General features: G+C 46.5%; 1 protein-coding gene across 2 annotated transcripts in view; it reads left to right on the top strand.

The window, feature by feature from the left end:
- Positions 1-16,566, top strand: part of ek1 (eph-like kinase 1) — a 55,261-nt gene that overhangs the window by 15,164 nt on the left and 23,531 nt on the right. For both annotated transcript variants that reach the window (XM_035526318.1, XM_035526319.1), the window contains exons 4-6: positions 12,566-12,721; positions 12,880-13,233; positions 15,570-15,682. In XM_035526318.1, the coding sequence (XP_035382211.1) occupies positions 12,566-12,721; positions 12,880-13,233; positions 15,570-15,682 (623 nt within the window). The remainder of the gene's footprint in view (positions 1-12,565; positions 12,722-12,879; positions 13,234-15,569; positions 15,683-16,566) is intronic.

Here is a 16,566-nt window from a genome sequence, read left to right as displayed (position 1 = left end):
GTGCGCAGCTTCCTGTTTTCTCATGCATTTCCATGCTCATTTTTGTTAGGCAGTAAGGGTCAGTAGGGGTTAACCCATCTGGTAGCCATCAGCTTTGCACACACTAGCGCCGTTGTCTCTGCTTGGAAGACTTCTGTATTCACCTTCTCTTCGACTGCTTGTCTCCAAATAAGCCTTGAAGCCCAAGTTTTGATTCCGCATCTGTATTCCTCCATTTGCTGTGGCACCATGCAGGGCCACAGTGGGACTACCAGTGAAGCCGCTGATTTTTTTACCAGTAACTTGACTTCAATAACATGCACGCGCACACGCGCACGCACACGCACACACACACACACACACACCCACACCACAAATATGAAACTGCTACGTATCACCCTGCTGACAGTGAATTCACTGTATTTATTTTTTATGTGTGGCTGGATTATGCATCATTAGGAAATTGGAAAAAGATATTTAGTATTGGATCTTAAGATGTTTGTTCTGGATTTTTGGTGTGGAATGATGAATCAAATTTGTGGTGATTGTCGCTGGTGCCGGTTGACCTGACAAAGCTGAATGTTTTAAAAAGCATTCTTGTTGTTTCTGGGTATTGTGAAGGTTCCTCCTGTTCTAATATTCATATTTTAACATTCTAAGAAGACACAAAGTATGTAAATAAGTAAAGTAAAAAAGTGAGTCTGACTCAGTGAATGGTATAATAAGCCCACACTCCGAGGTGTAAAGTTGGTCTGAGAGATGCTTTGAGTCACAAGACATTTTCGGGTCCATCTGTGTTCTTGTCAGCATCACACATCGCACTTCTCAGCGCCTGGCCTTCGCCGCTTTAACTCATCCATGCCATCGCCTCACGTTCTCTGTTAATGTTACCGCTGGGGTAAGTGTGTGGAGAGAGTACCCCCGTCCATGTAGATACCACCAAAGAAGGCCTTCGTGCCGCTGCCACCCGTGTTTCCCAGCCTTGGGGAGAGCTCGCTGAGCGCGATAGCCCTTGGTAAATGGCGTAGAGTTTTGGGCCGTGTGTTAAGGGTTCCTCCAGCCTTTGATCAGTCACCTGCTCCCCACCAGTTGGAAAGCAGGAGCCCACGTCTCCAGCCAGGCAGCTGTTGATTGGTCGCAGCAGGGAATCTGAAAGCCTGAGACATCTGCAACGCTCATTTATGCCTTTTTGTTTTCATTTCCCCTTGATAGTCGTTTTTGGAACAGGCTTTAGTGGGGAAAACATGCGCATGTTTTTACAGTCAAAGTTTTGTGGTTTCGGGGTTCTGGGCTGTTTAAATTTATGTCTAATTTATACATACTTTCCCTGCTGTGCATGTTTCAGTTATTGTATGCTCGATTGTTTTTGTTTTTTTTATTGTAATCGTTGAGTTGATCACTGCAATACTCAGGCGAGCCTCAGCCCTATCTGCCCAGGTTTAGCTGTTGTTTGGATCAATAACAATTCAATTCTCCATGCAAATAGTAAACATGGAATTGCCTCCCAGTAATTGGCAAATGGCCAGTTTACATTTCCAGCGTGTTGTTCAGCAGAATGCCAGGGGCATTTAGAGTTTCTTTGCCTGCTAGTTCACTTTCTCATCTTTGCTGAGTGAATGGAACGGTAATGTCTGGGCACCTCATTTGTTTCCAGTCTCCGGAGGTAGACACGAACACACCTGGGACAAGCTGCGACTCAGCTGGTGAGTGAAGTGGAGGACCACGCCCCTCAGGCGTGGCCTAATGACTCATAAACGCTGGCGTTGCATCTTCATTAAAGACCCGATTCAGAATCGATGCCTCTGCCAGGCCATTTGTACCGCTGCATTGACGAGGCTTTCATATGACTCCTGCTAATCGAACTGCAGAGGATGCTTAAAGACCCTCTACTAGTAAACTCAGCACTGGTCCCGGAATGACCACTGTTCCACTTTGGGCCGAAGAAGATAAGAGCACTGAAATGTGGCTCCATGGCCCCTGCTCGGAGCACCACTGATCGCTTCCACATGTGCGTCGGCAGCCGGGGTGCCTTTGTTCCTGCCTCCGGGGTCGTCGGGTCTGACCTCGGCAAGGGAGAGCAGCATGGATCAGCAGCGGATGGCGAGAGCCATCCATTATGCAGCGAGATGACAGCCAACATAACGTTTCAATTCTGTCCGGCGAGTCGAGCACTCCGTCTGCCCCTCTTAGCGCTCCGCTAATGTCCACACCCTGAATGGATGGAGTGTTTGGTCACGCTCATGGAAAGTTGTGTTTCCCCAGCGACAGATAACTTTTTTTTTTTTTAACTGTGAATTCTTTTTAAGTGAGTTGGAAAAGAGTTGCGGAAGTGAGACGCAGCCTCCCGTCTCCTGGCCCCTGTTCCTCTCTCCCTTTCTCTCAGGGTTTATAAGCCACGAGGGACACATTATCGCACAAAGCCCTGATTAAGCCTAAAACGAGCAGAAACAGATTAACCACAGGCTTTTATATTGCTGTTATTACACTAATTGTGTAATGTTTGAGAGTTTATTGCAGGTGTGAAGCCCAGGTCACAATAACTGTTGAAATGTAGCAAGGCTTTGATAATCAGTGTTTCACACCAGAAAACCCGTGATTCCGACAGACTGCTGAATCTGGAATACAGAGATTAAATACAGGCTAATTTGTTCACAGGTCCACTCACCAGCCACTTTATTAAGAACAGCTACCTTGTAACTACGCTCGTAGGCCAGAGGGCACTCATTATCTAATAAGTGCACTTCAAGTGTACAGTTACAGGCAGTAGCTCATATGTTGGTGTGAACAGGTCGGTCACCCTTTATCCTGCCCATCACCGGTCAGTTACCGATAACAGAACCGAACAGAACTGTTATCTGCATAGCATTAATGTTGACACTGGGTGTTGTGTCACATCGTCCTGTAGTCAGCAACTGACTCTAATAGTACATGTACTTGTAATAGTACAAGTTTTTAACTCGTAAATTTGCTCATCCATTCATTTAAAGTAGCCTGTTCTGTGTTACGTTAGCTCACATTGTCACCTTGTGCTCCTGAAATACACAAAGCCTTCTTGGCTAATATTCTTGCTTAATATGGCCTAAAGATGTGCCTGTATGTCCCAGTAAACTGTATGAGAGAAGTATTTGTAAAGGTTTCACCTGACTCTGATTGGCCTATTATCATGTGTATTACTCTCGTGCCATTTGGTCTTGTTTTTCAGCAGACATTTACTCTGGTGTGGGCCTGCCTGTGCAAATGTGAGTGTGTGTGTGTGTTCAGGAGAAAGGCGACACGTGGAGGTTTTGCCACGTGCGTCACCCTGCTGCAGCTCTTTAAAAAAAAAAAAAGAAATTCGGTCCTCTCTCAATAATTCATCGCCCAGAATGGCAGGATCTGCGCAACCATGTGACCAGTCGCCTCGTGAGCTTGGGTTCTCTGCGGCGCTCCGTTAAAGGAAGCAGCAGTGAGCACGTCTTTCTCACCCTCTTCCCACTGCACCTTCTGCTCACCGCCGAGCGACCTGGAGAATGGCAGACTTGACCCCCTCTGCTTGTGCACATGCAGAGAGTTCTGTTAAGACAGAGAGAGAGTTTTCGGCTAGTAGGTTTTCAGCGAAGTCCCTTGGGTTGGCCCAGCCTCTATTAACAATCTGAGGTCATTACCACAGTATAATACCATATACCATAATACCAAATATTGTTATACTGCCCCTAATCTGATCTGCATTCATGAATAATAGTAATTTTAGTTGGGGGATTAAACTAGGTATTGGGTTAGGCAGGAGGATGGGATTGGGATAGCAATGAGCCTTAGAGCCAAGTCCATTCTAAACTTTAGAACACGCATGCACGCACGCACGCACACACACACACACACACACACACACACACACACGTAAGGCCTTCCTATTAGGCTCTGGCCTGCACTTCTGCCTGAGCATCGAGGCCCACGCCCGCCAGTCTCTCAGCTCACTGCGGTAACACCAGCACCAGCCGCTGACTCCAAACACACCCACAACCCCATTACGGCCTCCATGGGGCCTCTGTAATACCCAGAGTACCTTGCCTTTACTCTGAACACTTTAGTGCGTTAGAGCCCCATCCAATGTTAGAAGTGATGGATGGATGAAAATTATATAAATAGAAGATTGATAAATCTATAAAAATACATTTTAATGCCACACTTTTCAGTGTCTTACCACTGGTGAGAGAGGAAGTCTTGAGTCCTTGCAAATGAATATATGAATAGAGCTTTCAGTTTATTTGTTGCTGAATCCAGTAGATTATTTAGGTGCTTGTGACCTCTCAGCAGCTTTGCTTTGTATAGCAAAATAGTTCTGACATTGGAAATAGATTTTTGCAAAAGTTACATGATTCTTGTAAACTGAAAGGGCAGAAAAACGAATCTTCAGAGGCTAGCCATAAATCTGTTATGGTAAGATTTGCGGCTAGTCACAGAAAATTCTTTTCCCGTAGTAATCACGTAAATGTGAAATATGTATGACCCCAGTGTGTTTGTGAGAAGGTGATTTATGTGTGTGCTGTTCATACGCGTGTTCTTGGATTGTGAGGTAACCCCTAGAAAATGGTCAGACTTTGTATTTATTCTCCTTCATGCTTGGAGCATATCAGGGCAAAGGTGAACAAAAACTGGCTATGGTCCTGTGCAAAGTTTCCTCTAAAACTGTGAATGCCCCGGCAAAGTAGAAGCCGCGTGGGTGGTCCGAAGGGCTTAGAGGGTGGACATTTCACTTCAAAGGCAACAGCACAGCCGTCCACTCCGCCTCCTTCAGCATGTGCAGGTGTTTAGGTGGACATTTTTCATCCTGTGTGAGGAGCAAAGCTGTGGAGATCTCTGCTATCAGCCAGTGTGTGGTGGACGTTTGGGGGCGGGTGTGGGTGGTAAGGCTTTTGAAAGGAAAGAGCACTCCAGCAAGTGGTAGAGCAGAATGAGTCCAGGCAGAGTAATCCCACCTAGGGTAGAAGTTTAAACCCTCCACCCCAGTGTTTCTCCTTCTGTGGCCACTGTAATTGGTCAGGCATTTCAGAGGTATCAAGGTGAAGGAGGTGTGTGTGTGCAGACTTGCGCCTTTCTTTTTTTTTTTGTATGTGTATGTCTGTAATGTCAGAGGAAGATGGGTCCTTAGCCATGGCAGAATGTGGTGGATTTGACATTGGGTTTAGAGGTTCAGAAGATTTGTGGTTCCTACAAAGACCCAAGAATTGCTTTTGTGATTAACTGGTAGGATAGTGTGCCCTTGAGATAAGTGGGCTTAGAAGAAAGATAGCGGGTACCACAAAACTTTTGAGAGACAGAAAGCTCAGCAGAGAGCAGACAGAATGCTATTGTGTCCTTGATCTGAAATCTGTTCAGAAGTGTGTTTGTGTGTATGTGTGTATGCAGTGTGTGTACACACTGAAAGAGCATATATATATACATACACACACACACACACACACACACACACACACACACACACACATATATATATATATATATATATATATATATATATATATGTGTGTGTGTGTGTGTGTGTGTGTGTGTGTGTGTGTGTGTATATATATATATATATGCTCTTTCAGTGGCTTGCCTGTACAATATTTACTTTCTCCCTTAAAAATCAATGCCTTGTTGCCCAGAGGCTAAAGAAAAAAGGGCTAAAAACCCTTTTAAAAAGTCCTCTCTGAGCAGCTGGATGCTGGATCAATATGGTGCTGTAATCACCAGAACACCCCCAGCCTTTGCAGGTGAGATGGAGTTTCGCTAAAGCGCAGCCTCATGCTTCTTTGTACATGTAGGTCAGAGAGTTTACCAGATCATTACTTAAACATTGTCTAGCTAGAGCTGGAAACGTGGGTCATATGTTTTAACACACCCAGGGGGATCTTTGTTGTGTTGCAGGCAAGACGCAGTAGAATTGGACATCTGAGCTGTGGGAGGTAGATGCCAGTGAACCTGTGATGAATCTCAGTCTGATTCATGCTTACAGGTTTCAGTGTGGACTGATAACTTCATTAGGTACATCTGTACTCTGTAGTTCTACCACTAGGCTTCCAAGACTTTTAGTCAGTTCTGTGTACTTCTGTTAGTTGACTGATTGTAACTTGTCCTGTCCTCTGCACTATTATGCCATTATGTTTCCAAAGGCCTTTTCTGTAATTGACCTGCTGATGTCTGAATGTTTTATGTTTATATAAATACACATTTAAGTATATTATAGGACACATTTATCTGTAAAGCATTAAGATAACACCTGGCCTTTGGTCAAATCCAGGTAACATATGAAAGAGCCCAGTAAAGGCTGACACAACATTCACAGTGCACGAGACTCTGCCTCAGTACAATTGTGGCATCCAAAGTTGTGGATTACAACTTGCGGCTGTAAATGTAACTATAGAGTAGGCATATATAATAAAGAGGTCAGCCAGTGAATATTGTTATATTACTCTCGAGCCATAAATGAAATGGGATTATCAAACCAGGTGTTGCACCGATTAAGCGTTGCAGCAATAATGGTGGTGTGGCAATGTTACTGCACTATGTCTCAACTCTTCTGTGGTCAAAACACGTTCACTGCTAACGGTGGTAATTGTTTTACTCAGTCATTACTCATAGTAAGAGTTTAGGAGAGTTTGGTTAGTCAGTATGAGTCTTTGTGCGTTTAGTAGCAGTCATTTTCTGGTGTAAATCACAAAGGTAACAAAAAAGACGTTAAAAAAACACACTTTTACAACCGATCAAGATCAAGAGTTCAAAGGCGATAAATTTAGATGGCAACGTTTTTGTTTTTTTGGAACAGGCCATTTTGGAGGCTTTGAAGGGGTTGAAACATGAAACAGTTCTGAAGGCACAAAAGAAGCAAAAGCAAAGGAGTGAGAGTTAGTCAAAGGAGTGAGAGTTAGTCAAAGGAGTGAGAGTTAGTCAAAGGAGTGAGAGTTAGTCAAAGGAGTGAGAGTTGAGGGCGTTAATGTGGAGACGAATGGAGCACAAACAGAGCAGAGCTGGACTGATCGGACGTGCCATTTATGGAGCAGTAAAAATGAAACGACACAAAATGAAGATGGATCATGTAGTCGGTAATTTACAAATGATTATTGAGCAAAGCAGGGTTAGACACTGCAGTCTGTAAATAATTGGCAAGCAGCCCATTTTTTGCTGTTGTTTTTGTTGTTTTGGTTCTGTATGTCATTACATTAAAACTGGAAAGAATGAGGGTGAAGTGCAGAATGTCAGCTTTAATGAAGGGTTTTTAATTACATTGGGTAGAGAATTAGGCCCACTTTTCTTGGGCTGTGAGGTGTCGCATTCTTCCATTATGTAGAAGAGAGCTAACAGAGGCTCCAGAATGGATCCAAGATGTGGCCTTTACCTGCGAATGCTGTAGTATCTTAACACACGAACCAAAGAGGTGTCGATGCTACTAAAGTAGGCCATCACGAGACTGAAAAAAATTTAATAATTCCTAGACACAGAAAAAAACACTAGGCGTGTCAGAATCCAGTACTTCAAAAAACAGAATGCCATAGTTAAAGATGGATGAAGAATGCCTTTAGCCATGAAGAAAAGCTAGTGAAAATGTTGAAAGAGAACAGAAGAATATACCAGTTTCATTACCTACAGTTAAGTTCAAGTTTGGTTTATTTGTCACATACATAGTCATACACAGTACAACACGCAGTGAAATGGTGGAGAGTGCTCTGTCCAAACTGAGGAAGAGAACCAGGGGTGCATAGAGAAAAAAATATATATACAGATAAATATATATTCTATGTATGTACAAAAATATATTAACAATGTATGTACAATATATGTATATTATGATTATATACACAATGTACAATGTATATGGTTGAGTATATATGTACACAATCTACAGAATGTACAGATCCATTGTATAGTACCATATCTACAGTTGTTGTAACAGGTTAATTGAGTATAAATCTAAATCTATATATATAGATGTACAGATATACAGTCATGTTACGTGGTGGTGGTCCCCACAGTTTATCAGTTTCCCTGATTCAGGGCCCGAATGGCCTGTGGGAAGAAGTTAACTGGTAAGCTCATATCCAACTGAATTTGTCAGCACTCAATAGATGGCAGTTTACCATGCAGCAGGGAAATTCACTGAAACACACTGCTGGAGCAACTATCAATGCTTCTCAGGGCCAAACCAGTAGAGAGAGCTGGACAGGCCGAGCCAGTCGCTGACCTATCTGCACTGAGCTTGCATTTCACTTAGTGAAGCCCAAAGGCAAGGTGCCCCAGAAACACACCGGAAATGAAACATTTGCAGAACTGCAAAGGAATGTTTAGATTATATTGCACAAATTTGTCCGAATACTTGTGGTCACCCAAATGGTGGACTATGTATAAAAATTCACCCAGTGTAGATGTAAGCCTAACAGCCTCTCCCCCACCCAGTTTAACCTTATGAGTACTGTTTCATTTTAAATGTCATGTGCTGGAATTCAGTGCCAAAGAAAACATCAACTGGCACTGTCCAAATACTTGTGGACTGCATAGAATATGAACGTGCGTCCTCGGTTCATAGCTCGCAAGACTCCATGAGGTGGTTGCTATTTTACTGTGAAGTTGTGAATTCACCCAAGAATATGTCAAGATTCACCTCAAGATTCACAAAGAGGGTGCATTTTGGAATTATGTTGCCATGGAGACAATTACATAAGCCTCTTTCAGAAGCGCAAGAGAGCGGTGTGTTTGGGTGAGGCCAGAGCCCTCTGTTCTGATCCTGCTGCCCTTTCTACCTTGAATTAGCCTGTGATGTTGTAAAATTGAAGCGTGTGAATCACTAAAAGCATAGCGGCTCCTTGCTTGGTTTCTCTCTCTCCCCCATCTGAAGAGAATGCCCCCTTTATCATCCCTGCCAGAAAAGAACATACATAATAGAAGGCTACTCGTTGCCTATGAGGTCCCAGATCCCTCTTTAATACCCAGTTAAATTGTCTGTGGAGGTCCAATTTTTTTCCCTCGATTGTACCAGATGACTTGTATTGGGGAATGTATTATAAAAGCTTCAGCTATTGGGTGGGGTGCGTCTCTCAGGCGTATGACGATCCTCTGAGCTGACTAGCTGTCAAGGTGGCAGGTTGATGTCTATTGATCTGCCTCATTCATTATGGACCAGAGACTGTGGACTGAATGAGAATTACAGCAGCAGCACACCAGCCACTCGTCCCAGCGGAGCAGGCATTAAACGCGCTCGCTCTTCCACGTCTTTCGCTCCTCACAAACATTGCTCTCTCTCTCTGTCCCTTTGTCTCCCTTTCTCTCTCTCAATGTGTCTTGATTCCCATGCCAGCTTCACACTTTTACTTGGCCCCAGATATCGTACAGAAACTCTATCGATCACCTTCAGCGAAAAGGTACCAGTCACATGCATCTAAATGTTTTATAAGCCATCTTAGATGTAGCTGAGATGTGTTCCTTTTTATTGTTCTCCGATTGATTTGATTGAAGGCTGGCTTTGGGGTCGATGCTGCACTTTTAGAGAGGAGAGGACAGGAGCCCAGAGAGGGATCCTGTCCACTCCATCGATTTCTCCATGAGCTGTGTGCCCATCATGACTTGCATTGACTTTTTGCAGTTGGTGCATTCAGTGCTCGTGACCTTGCATGTTTGCGTTTGCACAAATAACGCCGACTCAACAAGGTACTTCAGGAGTTGAAAGGCAAGATGTTCCAGAGTTTATGTTTGCTCTTGGCTCGAAAGCCCCTTTTGGAAAATTCGGAGTACCGCCTGTCACAGCCTTTCTGTTTAAACCTTCCACAGGCCCTGTGGGTCTGCCACACTCAGAAACACTGCCTAAGTATGAAGGAATTCCTTTTCACTTGGCCCAGGAGCCAAGTGCTCTGCCCCTGGGCCGAGCGTAAAGGAATTCTTTCATTATTTTTGCTGTCTTTTTTTCTGTGCCCTTGCTGTTTTCTTTTCTTCTCTTGTTCTGTAGTTAGCTGCTAGCGGGCGCCCACAGAGGCTGCCTTGTTGCCCAGGCGCCTGTTCTGGCACATAAGGCTGATGGGGTTCCACGAGAGGCCACACTTACTGAAGTCTGTCAGATTTGGCAGGGAGAACCGAAGAGTCATGAAACAACAACGGACACACACACACACACACACACACACACACACACACACGCACACCTCATGCCTATTGCTTTTCTCACCCCTCACACCACTTTGACCAGGTACCTCTGGTGTCACTCCCATATCTGTTGTTAGGCTTTAAGCAAACCAGATCTTGAACCTGTTGCACAGCGTTTAAATATTCACTTCTTTATATTACATCCAGAAGAGCTAGATCTTAGCATACTGCAGCCCCAAATGTACTCGCTTTAAACTGTTTGGGTCAGTGAGCATTCACAGTCTAATATCGCATAGTCTGTTTATGCTGCAGTAAGCCTGTTAGCAGAAACCTTTAGCCAAGAAGCAATATAGGATTGAAAAACGTGTGTGTGTGTGTGTGTGTGTGTGTGTGAGTATTAAGTAGAGGAAGAAAAATATCTGTGTTGTGCTCAGTATAAAGGGGGTTAGTACACAAGAGAAAATACTATATACTACAGGCACCATGAACACACACAGTGGTTTCAGACTGTTCAGAAAAGATAAGAGATTTAACTGGGCACTGTGTTGTTGGCAGTGGTTTCATTGCTTTGGGTGATGGTTACAGCATTAATTAGCATGGAATATGCAGGATAGAAGCATTTAGTCAGTATGCTTTGCCATGTGGTTTCAGTTGTGGTAGTTTGTTTCTTCCTGTGTGGCTGCCTTTATGTGTGCAATAGCGTAGGCACATGGTTTATGGTGTTAGCTGCTGTGTGTGTGCCTGCATGTGTTTAAAGGCTCTGCTGGCTATTTTCCAACCCACACCCAATGTAAAATTGTCACTTTATAACTTAGCAACCTCTCACTGGCAGCTCAGGTGCAGAGTAAATTTGAGTTTTGGAAGGTGTACGCAGTCACCCCATGGAACCGCGTTTAAGCCCAGGGAGAAACGGAAGAGGCGCGTGGTGTTTCTATTCTTAAATTTGCACTTTGAATGATTCTAAATGATGAAGAACAATCATTCTAATAAGGCACGCATTAAACCAGCGTTCCTGTGCTCTACAGCTGTGCTCCAGCGGCTGGGTGCGGGCCTGGCTTGTGCACTGCTCTAAGGGAACAAGTGGGGCGAGGCAGATAAGGAAGCAGCCTGGTGCACAACGTAGCCTTCATCGATCACACTTTTATAGATTAAGCATTTCACCAGCCGTTGCCCCTAGTCTTTTCATTCATTTGACTTGTTTTGCTGACCTCTTTTCCCGGATTTGTTTGATATTAATGATTAATGGTCAAATGCCATGGGACACTACCCAGCAAATTAAACACACGAATGAAAGTGATTATACCAATAGGAGTAAAGCCGGTAGTAAAGCATATCATTAGTTAATGAACTGGAAGCGGTGAGATGGCCTTAATGTGCATTTACACATTACGATGAAGCTGTGCATATGACACTGATATTGATTGCTGGCAGCGTTTCCCATATTTCAGTGATCCATTGCAATGTCGTATCAGTAATGACCGGTGTGCATTTATTGCCTCAGCCACTTTATGATTATTATTATCTTTTAAAAAACCAAGATGTCCTGAAAATATTTAATTAATAAACCATGTCATTTCGGATATAGGACCTATGAGTCTATATGTCTAATTAGCAGTTTCACCGGGTAGCTTATAGTACCTAACGCAGTGCATCGTAACAGCTCTGATGACATCATCATGTCGGGTGGCCTGACGGAGTGTGTGTGTGGTGGGACTGAATCGCTGGGCCAAACCATAACTACCTTGGCACTGTGGAGATGACAGGGTTCAAGGGCAAGAAATACGTCACAAACTTCACCGTTACCCAAGCAGACTCCAGCTGGCGGAGGACAGCATGGTGGTGCTCGACTGAAGAGAGGCCAGGGAGGGGAGGGGTGGAGCTGGGCCAGTGAGGCATGGTGGCGGAGTTCAGTGCACCCGAAAAAACAAAAACAAAAGACATGCATATGAGAAGTGCAATTCTTTAGAGGGTTGGAATTTAGACCGTGTGCCAGCATGAGAGTCTTTTTGATGCTGACGCATACTCTCACACACATTCTCTGCATGCACGCTCCCGTACACACACACACACACACACACACACACACACACACACACACACTGCACGTGCACGTAGGCTGGCGGTTGCCGCAACAAGGAAACACTTACTCAAGAACCCACTTGCACACGCACACACACGCCAGCTCATGTGCCGCCCTCCTTCGCTTGGGTGTTAGCTACGCCCCACTGCATATGGAGATGATCGGAGGCCCCACACCCGCCCCTCCCACACCTCTGAACCTACGCAGCACTCCTGCTGCTCTGCCATCCCTATTCACGCCAGGCAGTCTTATACAGACCACTGGATGCCTCCTGCTCGGACGTTGTCTGCATCGCGAGCGCATGCGCTTCATCACGCTTCATCACGCTTCATCACGCTTCTGTCCTCCTGCTGGTTTGGATCGCTGAAGCGCTCTGCACCACTGACACACAGCCCTGCGCTTCTCTCTATGTCTCTGCAGCCTGCCGTTCCGGCTTCTACAAGGCGTCCGCCATGAACGCCTACTGTGTGAAGTGTCCCCCGCACAGCTACTCTGCCCAGGACCAGGCCTCTGAGTGTGCGTGTGAGAGGGGCTTCTACAGAGCGGAAACGGACCCTCGCTCTATGGCCTGCACAAGTAAGCTGATTCACTCCCTGATTTCATGTTCTGGCATGCTGAATGCCTGGGGCATCACAGGGGAGTCACATCCTGTTGGCAATTACTTTTAGCTTTTGAATCGTTTAGATTGTTTTATTAGTGTATTTTATCATGTGTGTTTGTGTGTGGTGCTTCAGGACCTCCCTCAGCACCTGGGAACCCCATCTCCATGGTGAATGAGTCAGCAGTAACCCTGGAGTGGAGCCCTCCGCGTGACCCCGGAGGCCGAGGGGATGTCACCTACAGCGTCTACTGCAAAAAGTGCTCGGGGGCTGGCGGGGCCAGTGGGGCCGGCGAGAGATGTGTTTCCTGTGGGAGCGGCCCCCGATTCAGCCCCCGGCAGCTGGGCTTGACCCAACCACGGGTGCTGGTAACAGAGCTCCAGCCGAGGACCAACTACACCTTCAGCATCGAGGCCCAGAACGGGGTGTCAGACCTGAGTCCCAGCCCCCGTCATCTAGTGTTCATAAATGTCACCACCAGCCAGACAGGTGGGTCAGAGCCAGACAAAGGCACATCTACACACACACACACACACACACACACACACACACACACACACACACACACACACACACACACACACACACACATACACACACACACACGTTGCTCCACATGCACATTTGTTTTTTCATGTAAAACAAGTCTCCATTCATACATGCAAGAGAATGAGATGTGGAGCAGAGCTGTGTGTTTGGCAAGCTGTAAACGTCCTCTGCTCAAGATCTTTACGAGGACATTTTTATTTAATAGAGAAAATATTTTTTCAGCTCTGTCATGCTGATTTATCCATCATGAGGTCGTAAATGTGAAGTGATTGTATGCTTTTCCGGTGCAGGATACAGCTCACGGTTCTGTGCAGAAAGCAGGAATGAAGCAGCCTCTTTGCCCCACGTCTCTGACCCCAGCGCTGGCCTCTGGCCCCTGCGCTCCGGGCAGGGCTTAGAACAGGGCTAATCCTGCTTGCATCCCCTGCCACAGCCCTGGCTGTGCTTGGAGAGGACCTTCTTAACCCTCACATGACCTCCACACACCTAGGCACAGCAGGACTCCTCTGGCCTGCTGAGATGTACCATTTAGCACCATGAGCCCAGTGAGAGAGAGAGGGAGCGTGCCAGAGCAGAGAGAGAGAAAGGGAGAGAGAGGGAGCAAAAAACAGGGAGGGAGGGAGGGGGAGAGACCAAGGGAGCAAGAGAGGTTGAGCGAGGGAGAAAGAGAGTGCAAGAGAGAAGGAGAAAGTGTTAGAGGGTGAGAGGTAAAGTGGGAGAGAGGGTGGTAGAATGTGTGAGTGTGTGTGTTTGTGTGTGTGTGTGTACGAGTGTGTGTCCATGAAAGAGAGAGATTGAGGCATGATGAAGGGCCTGAGAGAGTGGCCAACCAGGACACTCACATCAGCAGCCTCTCATTCTTATGAGAGCAGACAGCGGCGTTGCTGTGGCAACGCCACCGGAGGCGGAATCGCAGGGCCGACTAAGTGATGGTGGCTAGCCAATGTTTGGAGTGCACGTCTGTTGTGTGTGTACCCTTAAAATATTCAAAAGGCGTCTCCTGTGTGTGTCTGTACATGCTGAGTGGTGAAGTGCGGTTTGTTTATATAGTATTGTTTAGGTAGTGCATAGTAACCTCAGATGTCAGAGCTCCTGACTGTCCTTGGTCTTTCGCACTACAGCTGCATACGTTTAGTTTTAGTGGAAAATACATTTAGCTTTAGTGTGCGGTTTAAAAGCTTGAGTTGCCTTGTTTTCTCTCTTTTCTGTCTTTTAAGACTGAGCATTTGCACCATTCCCCCAAAGCCCCGAGTGCAGCAGAAAAGACGTGCGCTCTCCCGCGGTGAGAGAGTGCTGCTGTATCAACTGAGCTGCGTGTTTATCTGTTTATGGGCTTGTTTGTTTTGTGTGGGAGTGGAGTTTTAGACAGGGCCATCACGTCTGCGCGATCAGAGCAAGGCTTCCAGGGTTGGTCTGGGATGTGGAGCCCTCCCCCCCTCTCTCTTTGTGTGTGTGACTCTCTCTCTCCCCTGTAGCCTGGTTCATTAAAGACAGAAACGTCAGTGACTCCGTTCATCACTCTCTGCTTGGGCCCAAAACAGGACGGCCTCGTTTGTTCCGGGCCTCACACTCTGACACCTTCATTAGCACTTCCCCCTGCATCTCTCCTCTCTTTCTGTCTCTCTCTTCTCTCTCTCTTTCCCCCTCCCAATTGCTTCTCACTCACTCACTCACTCACTCACTCACTCACTCACTCACTCACTCACTCGGACACTCACTCACTCACACTCTCTCCACTCGCTCACTTGTTCTTCTTTTTTCCATCTTACACCCTCCCCCTTGCCTCCTTTCTTTGACTAGCTCTCTTCCTCTTTCCTCTTTTCCTCTTTTCTGCGGTCTCTTTTTCTCTTTCCCTCAGCCCCACTGCTCCCTCTCTCTCTCTATCGCTTTCCCTTTCTCGCGCACCGCCCACTGCTCTCTCTCTCCCTCCCTCTGCGTCTCTGTCAGGCCTGTTCACGTACTGCTGCTGCAGTGTACCGAGGGGTGCTGACACACTCTGGCGTGCTGTCAGTGGGGTTAGCATGTGCGGAGACCCTGGAGAGCTGCTGTTTGGAGCGCTGGTGTCCCTGCACCATTACTTACTACACACACTGCATAATTCATCACCTCCAAAACCTCCCTCGCTCCCTCCCTCCCTTCAACCCTTCATGCTCTTTAATTAGAAGCGCAATTAATCTGCTTCATCTACAATGGAGCTCAATCTCCATCCATCTTACTTTTCCTGCCTCTCATCATCTTTTCCCCCCTCTATCTCTCTCTCTCTCTCTCTCTTTCAGTTAGCGTAATTGTTAAGGAGAGGAGGAGCAAGGACAGCATCACGCTGGCCTGGCAGGGTCCAGAACCTTCCGACGGGACCGTGGTGGAGTACGAGGTGACCTATTACGAGAAGGTTAGTCACTTTCTGGTCTCGCGCCAACTCAGACTCTCTGCCTAATCCTCGCAGTGACCCTCCTGGCATCAGCTAAGGCCGACCTGATTGGACACCGTGTAACCGCTGAGTCAGAATTCTTTATCACACCCTGGGGAGGCCGTGGGATGTCAGCATGCACATAGATTCTTTTTTTGGTCGCAATTAGCATTCTTGGATGCTGCATCCATGCTGATGAGCTTAAGCACAGCCCCCCATCCTAAACGCAGACACTGCTGCCTCCATCTGCAGAGGCAACCACAAAGAACTTTAATGGCGATTGAGAATTACACCCATGCTCCACTCTACTCACAGTTTAAAACTGCTCCGTTCCACCCAGGTGGCCCAAGAGGGCGTTGAGGTGTTCTCCCTTGGAGCCACACCTCCCTGGCCCGAGGAGCATGCAAATTATTTTGATTTATGCTGGTAATTACCACCAATGTGGCTCCTAGACGAAGATCACAGATGGGTGAGCTTGGCAGCAGCCTCGCTGCACTCCCTGCTTGACGTCTGCTCTACCCTGCCCACCCAACACACCCACCTTGTCCCAAGACCCACCAGACATCGCCTGTTTGCTTACCATCCCCGAGGAGCAGGGTGGGGGGGTGGGCATGCCGCCGCAGAACTCGATGTAAGACGAATGGACATCGATGACCTCCGAAACACAGACACTCCTTTCTATCCGGGACAAGACAACGGGATGATAGAGTGGCCATCCACTGCCCTCCCTGCACTCAATGCTGCCTGATCATTTGTTTCAGCAAACGCTGCTCCCTCTGTTGCAGGGCAGGGGGAAAACTGCACTGGTTCGCGCTTTTTTTCATTCACAAGCGTTAGTGGAGAGACGATCATTGTTAGCAACCAGG

The sequence above is a fragment of the Electrophorus electricus genome, chromosome 5 (assembly GCF_013358815.1).
Source record: "Electrophorus electricus isolate fEleEle1 chromosome 5, fEleEle1.pri, whole genome shotgun sequence".
NCBI lineage: Eukaryota > Metazoa > Chordata > Actinopteri > Gymnotiformes > Gymnotidae > Electrophorus > Electrophorus electricus.
Note: the sequence above shows the minus strand (reverse complement) of the source record. Positions and strands in the feature narration are given on the sequence as shown.